Source organism: Cydia strobilella, chromosome 10 (genome assembly GCF_947568885.1).
Source record: "Cydia strobilella chromosome 10, ilCydStro3.1, whole genome shotgun sequence".
Classification (NCBI taxonomy): Eukaryota; Metazoa; Arthropoda; class Insecta; order Lepidoptera; family Tortricidae; genus Cydia; species Cydia strobilella.
Genome location: NC_086050.1, coordinates 7,586,227 through 7,595,283, shown reverse-complemented (window position 1 = coordinate 7,595,283; position 9,057 = coordinate 7,586,227). Strand labels below are relative to the sequence as shown.

The 9,057-nt window shown below is 37.9% G+C and overlaps 2 protein-coding genes across 4 annotated transcripts in view; both read right to left on the bottom strand.

Moving 5' to 3' along the window:
* The window catches only part of LOC134744634 (ribosome production factor 2 homolog), a 228,528-nt gene that overhangs the window by 117,605 nt on the left and 101,866 nt on the right, over positions 1-9,057 (bottom strand). The window lies entirely within an intron of this gene.
* LOC134744581 (organic cation transporter protein-like) overlaps positions 1-9,057 on the bottom strand; it is a 97,974-nt gene that overhangs the window by 6,427 nt on the left and 82,490 nt on the right. For both annotated transcript variants that reach the window (XM_063678434.1, XM_063678436.1), the window contains exons 5-6: positions 6,189-6,819; positions 679-800 (exon numbers count right to left, since the gene is read on the bottom strand). In XM_063678434.1, the coding sequence (XP_063534504.1) occupies positions 679-800; positions 6,189-6,819 (753 nt within the window). The remainder of the gene's footprint in view (positions 1-678; positions 801-6,188; positions 6,820-9,057) is intronic.

Below are 9,057 nucleotides of genomic sequence, written 5' to 3'. Positions count from 1 at the left end.
TTGGAAAAAATGCAGAGGCCGGAATGACCTATTCAGGCTGTCACCACAATCAATCATCACTACGTCATTGTAACCGTTCTGTCGTATAAGTATTCTTTTGATTTTTTGCCCTCCGAGGGGATATACTTGAAATACAATCTATAGTTTGAATTTTCTCAAATGATTTTTACGCCTAAGACCCTAATCTGTTAAAAAAAGCCATTGTCTCTTTGTGCGAGCGGTTAGCTCCTGTATAAGCCACGCGTCAAAGCAACAATGTCCTTTAAAAAGCAGTTGTAACGTGGTGGTTTTAAGGTTCAAGTATATGTACATTTAACATGTTTTGGTAATGTAGGACGATCGACCACCTCAATGAAGGCGAACGCTCATATTATTACATAGATTTGAACCTTTAAACCGATACGACATAGCAGTTTTTTAAACGACATTGTTTCTTTGACACGCGCTCAAAACGGAAGCTGACTGCTCACACAAAAGAGACAATGGCTTTTGTTTAACAAATTAGGGTCTTAGGCGTCGATAAAAATTTGATCAGATAGCTTGCTTTTTGTTAAGTGACATCAAAACTAAACAGGTAAGTATAGCAGGTGCTGTTTTAGAGCGCTAAGGCGTGCTTCGTTCGAATGGAAATAATGGATTCCTAAAAAATTAGCTCGTTGAATATGATTAGTTGATTACTTTTTGTCCTTGGGTCGCTTGTCCTCCGTGCTGGAGGTATCCGGCAGCAGCAGCACGATGCCTCCACCGAATGCACTCAGCGCTGCGATCGTCACCATGGGCAGGTGCTCATTCAGGGTTTTCTGAAATTACATATGAAAATAATATACTTAGTACAATAAAATTACTAAACAACTAATTTCATACTAGTTATAGTGCGCCATAGCGCTTTTACATCAAGACGCATTAATTCGACACCTTAGAAATTTACCATAACGATTGACTGTGGGGCGTGTCAAACAAATGGACATGCATATGAACAAACAAGTACACTAAAACAATGTTTTACTCCTTGCTTCAGTTTTCAGGGGTAATTATTAATTGTACACTACCTATGCGACATTCATCAATTAGCATAACCTATGCCTTTTGTTTAATAACTTAGGGTTTGGGCGAAAAAATCATTTGAGATAATTCGTACTATACATAGGTACATGCTCAGTTTTGTAACAAGCTAACAACTATTCATATCTACCTATTACTTTTGTTTTTATTCTATTGGTACTTGTGATAGCTGTGAGTTGTGACACCCTGAAATGTTATAACTAAAATGTATAAATGTTATAACATGCAAATGCAAAAAAAATGCTTTATAAAAGACAGTTATTTATGTTAAGTTTTAATAATTAACTGTTTACAATTTAGAAAAAAAAAATTATCTTTAAAAACCAGTGATACAAAGTAACGAACGCACGGACAAACAGACAAACTTTAATAGATTCGCGTCGGTACTTGCGGGAGCGTAATACTAATAATATATAATTATATTAATTATGTATACTTTTAAACAATTACATTACTATTTACTATAGGTAAAAAACTTAACTAAAGCCCTTCTTGCGTATGTGCGTCTACAAAAAAGGCCCCATAGGTATGAATAATACGTTATATAAATATTTAATATAAATAATGTGTCTCTTGATTGAACTTTTTAACTGTAATGCTTGATTTTCGGTTTGATTTATTTATGAGTGATAAAAAATTGCTCTTGGAAATATTTTTACAAATTAAGTACACAAAACTCTTTTTCATTTGGATATAAAATGAAGTGGTCTACATTTTACCGAGGTCAGGAAATGGTGCTATATTGATTTGCCTAGAATCTAGGCCCTCTAGATGAACTCAAATTCGATGTTTTTAAATTTAGGTACTTCTGCGGTACCTAAACTATATTGTATATTTTCATGAATAACGCAAAAACATACGAAGACAGTTACTCGAAATAATTGATATTTTTTTATATTTTATCATGACAATAGAATCATAAGTGGACAGGAATAATCAAATTTGAAAGACAAGCAAACAATTAATTCGCAGACCATACGTTATAGGGAACGTGCAGGGCAGCACAGGAGACGTCAGATTTTTGGCGCGAGGCGTAAATGTGTAGTTTATGCTTCCAAAGTAGTCCACAAGATGGCAGCACTTGCTTTGCGTGAAGTGTCAATGTACCTATACATGTTATGTACATGTTTATGGTTCCGTTTCAGGCCAGAAGATGGCAGACTCCAACGCGCACGGTCCCTATATTACAATATTTATTATAATTCAAAAATGGAACGTCTATACGAACACTTCACTCACACATTCAAGACGGGCTTTAGCTAATTTTTTAGGGTTCCGTACCCAAAGGGTAAAAACGGGATCCTATTACTAAGACTCCACTGTCCGTGTGTCCGTCTGTCTGTCACCAGGCTGTAACTCATGAACCGTGATAGCTAGACAGTTGAAATTTGCACAGATGATGTATTTCTGTTGCCGCTATAACAACAAATACTAAAAACTACGGAACCCTCGGTGGGCGAGTCCGACTCGCACTTGTCCGGTTTTTTTACCTACACTGACAGTGAAGTAATTTAATTTTGAATGAAACGAAGGGATGACTATTGTACTCGTACACACAAAACCGTACAGACTTTAAATTCTACATTTAACCACAGAATAACTAATAGTACTACCGTACAGAAAATTCACTCCTTCACCAAAGCCAGATTTAGGTACAAAATTATACCTACACTCGCCGCCTGCAAGCAAAATTGGAACTTATAACCGCGCACGAACCGTGAATCTTCTTTGCGCGCCGCAGTTTTATGACCGAGCTGCGAGTGTCGGCACGGGGTTGTCACTTGACAAGTTTTTGTACCTACACCTACTGATTTATTATTTTTAAGATAAATATGTAGGAATTACAAACGTTGATTCTGTAAACATACAATTTTTAGCCGGAGATAGTATGTCTGATTCTCACGGAAGTAGGTATGCCACAGAAGTACTTATTTCTTTGAAAATATGTCGGTCAATATAGTCCGGAATTTAAAAAATAATAATTTCTGCTTCCTTGTTCTTCCGTTTATTCAGACATCCGTAAACAGAACATTATCTTTTATACAGATTATTAGATAGCGATTTAGGTTTCGAAGCCATTGCGTATTTTCAATTTTGCGCGAGCGGCAGCCCACTGCCATACACCTGCCCGGGCGGTGCGCCGGCCAAATATACCTAAACTGCGCAGTGACACCCCCTTGATTTAACCCAACCCTAACAATAAATAGCCGGATACAATTAGACAGTATGTAAATGGCCGTTTTACTTTGCAACAACTGTAATTAGGTAAGTTTATTGAGCGCTATTGCAGTAGGGTGAAAGGTGATTCAAAAGACCTAAGTGGCATGTATAAATAAATATCAATACATTCAGAGAACGAGGAGATCAGGTCAGATATTCGGGGTTTCGCAATCCAACAGTTTACCGTAGATATTTTTTATAACAAATCGTATTTTACAATCTATGAATCTACACGTATACAGTGTGGAAAAAAAATGGGCCCTGGAGGGAAAGTTCCTTAAAACCTTAAGTTAGCTCATTTTACTTAAAGGAAACATTCTTTTATTTTTAAAAACAAACAAAACTGCATTTAGTTTTTTTTTAATTCGTTTGTCTGGCCCGGGAATCGAACCGACTAAAAATTCCAAAAAATCAACACGCTATTTTATTCTACTAGTCGATACAGTTAATGTTAATGATAACATTACTCCAAGAAACATTAGGTCTTACACTCGTCTGTCGTACAAAATATCCATAAAATAGAATATTTAGTACTCAAGAATATTTTTAGACAAGCGAAATTGAAAAAAAAATTAGAAAAATGTTTCTTTAAAAAAATAAAAGAATGTTTCCTTTGAGTAAAATGAGCTAGCTTAAGGTTTTAAGGCATGCACTTTCTCTCCAGGGCCCATTAATTTTTTCCTCCCTGTATGTATTGTAGCACAAAATAATCTATCATATTATTTAGATACATTTGCATATTCATCATCATCATCATCATGTCAGCCGATAGACGTCCACTGCTGGACATAGGCCTCCCCCAAGGCTCGCCACTCCGACCGATCCTGTGCCGCTCGCATCCACCGAAATATCCATCCATTATCCATTGATCCATTTGCATATTATTTTTGGTAATTTCTCAAAAACGGCTCTAGCGATTTCGATGAAATTTACAATGGGGCGTATGAAAAGGACAATTCGATCAAACGGGTACATCTACATTTTTTAAATAATTAGTTTGCCCGAGTTTTCGCAGTAGCCCGCCGGTGGGTTTATTAAATTGTAAACTAACGATTCGATTTAATTTTCAAACCAGAGGCTAACGAGGGTGAAAAAGCGATCCAGCTAGGTTTTATTGTTGGTATGATTCGCTTTTGAGTGTTTTCAAATAAGAAATGTAATATTAATTGGTGTGTGTGAACTTGTGAAGTCCCCAATCCGTATTGTGCTAACGTGGCTGCCTATATATTGCTACGAGCAGTGGAACGTAATTATGTATAAATGATCTTGTTGATGATACAATCATTGTTTATAATAATAATATATTATTATTCATTATTATTTATCTCCACGGGACTTAATCGCGTAAAATAGTTTTAAAATGTATCTCCGACGTTTCGAGGACGGCGTTGTCCCCGTGGTCCCGTGGAGATAAATAATAATGAGTGAAAATCGTGAAAGTTTAAATCAGTATATATTATTATTGTTTACATGATCTAAAGTTTAATTTCACGGATTTTCGAATGAATGCCTGCAAGAAAATAGGAATATGATAGATTTTTTGCTGCTACTGTATGTTAAGACTATACCATAGAGTAACTTATACCAGGCCTCCTTCACTCGCTCAAAGCCACGCGCTATATGCCTACCGCTCGGCGTATCGTCGACGACACATTCGACAGCGGGGCCGCCGAACGCCCGCCTGAGCGCTCGCACCGCACGTTTCCCGCGCTTACGCTTTAAAATGCCGAAACCACGTAATTATTGTGCAGTAGATGGGTGTAAAAGTCAAAAAACAAAAGAAGATTTGTCGTTTTTTTAGGGTTCCGTACCCAAAGGGTAAAAACGGCACCCTATTACTAAGACTCCGCTGTCACCAGGCTGTATCTCATGAACCGTGATAGCTAGACAGTTGAAATTTTTACAGATGATGTATTTCTGTTGCCGCTATAACAACAAATACTAAAAAGTACGGAACCCTCGGTGAGCGAGTCCGACTCGCACTTGGCCGGTTTTTTCATTTCCAAGAGACGAAGAAAGGTGAGTAGTATTTTAAATCTATCTTTATGAATTTTGTCACTATTTATTTATTTGAACATAAGTAGATAAATCGTAAATTAAGGAGTTTTTTGTGTCAGGTATTATAAGTGTTGTTTTTAAAAATTTGATTGACTAATATAAAATATGGTTGATTCGCAACATTCATTTTATTACAATAATAACATAAGTAACAGTACAACCCTGGCGCATTCTTACGATGACGCGTTGGCACGTGGCTCGCACGGCGAGCAAGGCAGTCTCGACTCTTTGTGCGCATACTTATGGTACATTTCTTCTCGTCCTGAGCAGCAGGTATTATTATTAAGATTTTGTAGGCTATTATAGCGTAGGTATTTTCGCTTTTGTATGGGAATGATGTATCTGTTACGTAGTAACTATTTGTAACTATTTATTAATCTGTGCTTATACTAGAGCGGTACTGTCATAGTAAATTTTGTAACCCCAGTAAATTCACTGCCATCTGTCGACATACTTTAAAACTAAAAATGAAGATTTATAAAAATACGATAAAATGTATTAAAATATGGACAAATGATTTTTTTATTTGCATTAATTATTTTTATGATTTTGACCCATGTTCTTTCACTGATATGCGTTAAAATTGTTAAATAACAAACGAAACTGTCAACGCCATCTATACGACAGTAGGCCAAAGCTAGCAGCGCCCTCTTAACGAGAATCAAATTTTCTTGATTTACGAGGCACGTTTTTTCCTTAGACTGTATCCATCTATTACGGAGTTATATCTATCTTTGACTATACTCATACGAACAGATCACTGATTCATTATTTTTTTTGAACACAATATACATCATCGTGTAAAAAACACTTAACTTGTGATACATCTTATTAAATACTATGCTTACCAGTTTCCATAAATATGGAATGCAGATGAGCGCTATACCCGCGGCAATCTGGCTAGCTCCCACCCCCAAGTTTCTTATCACAGTAGGATACAACTCAGCGGTGAATATCGGCAACATCATGTTGGTCGCGCCAATTGCAAACTTTCCTATCATGAGACAAAGTATTACGACCCATTTCTCATCCGAGGACATCGAACACAACTCGCTAGCGACGCACGCGAGGCCACACATCAGCATGGAAATGAATATCGGAGCTCGTCGTCCTGCCTTCAACAGAATAGGTATGCTCATAGCTATAGCAGGGACTTCTACGACAGCCAGTATAATAGACGTCATATGTAGATCACCCAACTGGAAGTTGCCAATGTTCAGCAGCAGGCCGTAATAGGCAATAGTCATTGAGAACCACGATAGGAACAGGCATATAGTTCGTTTCAGTAGGTACCCTGAAAACAGCATAAGCACGCTTGGCTCTTCCTCGGGGTTCTCTGCTCTGTGTATAATCAATAATTTGTCTAGGTCAGCCGGTAATTCTCTGTTATTGAATTTTGCTGCTTTCTGTAGAATTGCTTTGGCTTCCTGAGTGCGGCCCATGCTCAATAACCATCTTGGTGATTCTGGTAAGAAAAACCTGTAATAGAATATTTTAACAAGTTATTTAACAGTCTACATTTTCTTGCATAACAGTTATGGTTGGTTATGGTAAGTAAATAATAAATGAATAACGACAATAGCTATTAAGAAAAAAAAACGACATAGTTTGATGGCATAAAACGTACTCCACCTGTTGTGTTCAATGCTCTTACGACGATATCTTTAGATATTTATTTAATTACATTTTGATTCGGGCAACAAGACCCATATTATATATACTTTATAGATTAACATTATTATTATTATTATTTATTATTACGAGCCTATTGTGTCCCACTGCTGGGCAAAGGCCTCCCCCCTCTTCTTCCACTCCTCCCGGTTTTGAGCTACATCTGACCAGTCGCTCAAAAAGGAGTCCAAGTTATCCCGCCATCGCCGACGAGGTCTGCCGGATCCCCGGTTTGACTCATGGGGCACCCACTCTGTGGTTATTTTGGCCCACATGTCATTCGGCATGCGGCAGACATGACCAGCCCAGTCCCACTTTAACTTGGCCGCTTTCCGAGCTACATCTATTATTTGGGTTTTTGAGCGCAGCGTGGTGTTCCGGATGCGATCGCCGAGTTTCACACCTAATATGCTGCGCTCCATACCTCTCTGACAAACCCCGAGTTTGGACTTCTGAGCTTCCGTCAAAGACCAAGTCTGAGCACCGTAGGTGAGGACTGGAAGTATGCACATGGCCACATGTCCATGAGCCTACGTTTGAGTGATAGAGGTAGGTCTCCCTTCATGAGGTGTTTCATGGACCAATAGCTCTTCCATGTGTTCTCGGTCCGTCTGTCGACCTCTTTATCTTGTCGCGCCTGGAAAGAGACTATTTGGCCGAAATAAAGGTATTCATGGACATATGCAATGTGTTCTCCGTTTACCTCAATCCTACGTTTTGTGCTGTTAGTCATGACTTTGGTCTTTGACATATTCGTCTTCAGTCCAACCTCGAGGCTTGCGTAGCTAAGGTCTTCTAGCATATGATGTAGCTCGGATGCCGTTGAGGAAAAAAGGACAATGTCATCGGCCAAGCGAAGGTTGGTTAACCTTTTCTCGCCGACAACCAACCCCTTGTCTCCCCAACGCGGCGCAAGCTTCTGGAAGACATGTTCTAATGTGCTGGTGAAAAGTTTCGGCGATAGCGGATCTCCTTTGCACTTCGAAGGACGGGCCAGAAGATTGTAATTTTATGGCGGCTGTACTATGTTTGTATATGGTGCTTAGAAGTTTGATGTAACTAGGGGATATTTCTTGGTGACTTAGAGCTGTGAAGATGGCATGGTGTGATATGCTGTCAAACGCTTTTGAATAGTCTACGAAGGCTAAGTAGAGGGGGAGATTATGTTCGTGGCATTTTTCGATAACTTGGTTTAACGTGTGTATGTGGTCGGTGGTAGACAGGCCGGGGCGGAATCCCGCTTGTTCGGGTGGTTGGTGCAGATCAAGTTGACCCGAAATGCGGTTTTCTATTATTTTTATAAATATTTTATAAAGATGGGATACAAGGCTAATAGGGCGATAGTTGCCTATATCAGCCTTGTCGCCCTTCTTATGCAACAGGAGTTGCTATAATTTTATTAAATAATTTACAAATGTGAGAATTAATGATGGCTCCCCATAATACACATAATTATTATAAAGCAAAACCAATAAGTTTTGAGAGTTACACAACCGCCATACAACCGAATTGAGAACGTCCTCCTTTTGGAATTTTAAAGTGGGCTAAAAAGAGCGTGAGCTCTGACAAGTCAAATGAAAATGGAATGCTAAAGTTTTCATTGTATTGTAATTGCGTACTTGACACATGTTGAATATTATAACAAAATTTAGCTAAATGGATATAAAATGAGCCATCCATTATAATAAAGCGGAATTTAAAAAGATATATTGAGATTATGAAAAAATTCAAGTCCAGTCTCAAAAATTAAGTTTTTTTTTAACTTTCAAAGAAAAAAAGATAATGGTACCATTCGATTCCTTACATTTTGTTGAAAAATAAATTGTATGGCAACTATTTAAGGTTTTATTCATAACGCAATATTTCAGGGTCTAAAATTCTAAATCGCAATTTTATTGATCTTCTAATATATTTAGGACAGACTACAGTAATGTGACGTCACATTATAATATCATTTAGTTAGAGGCGTTTCAATCGTCGAGTGCGAGCGTCAGATTTTAACTCTCATTTCTGACCTTTCTGTTGCTTAATTTAATGCCATGAGTT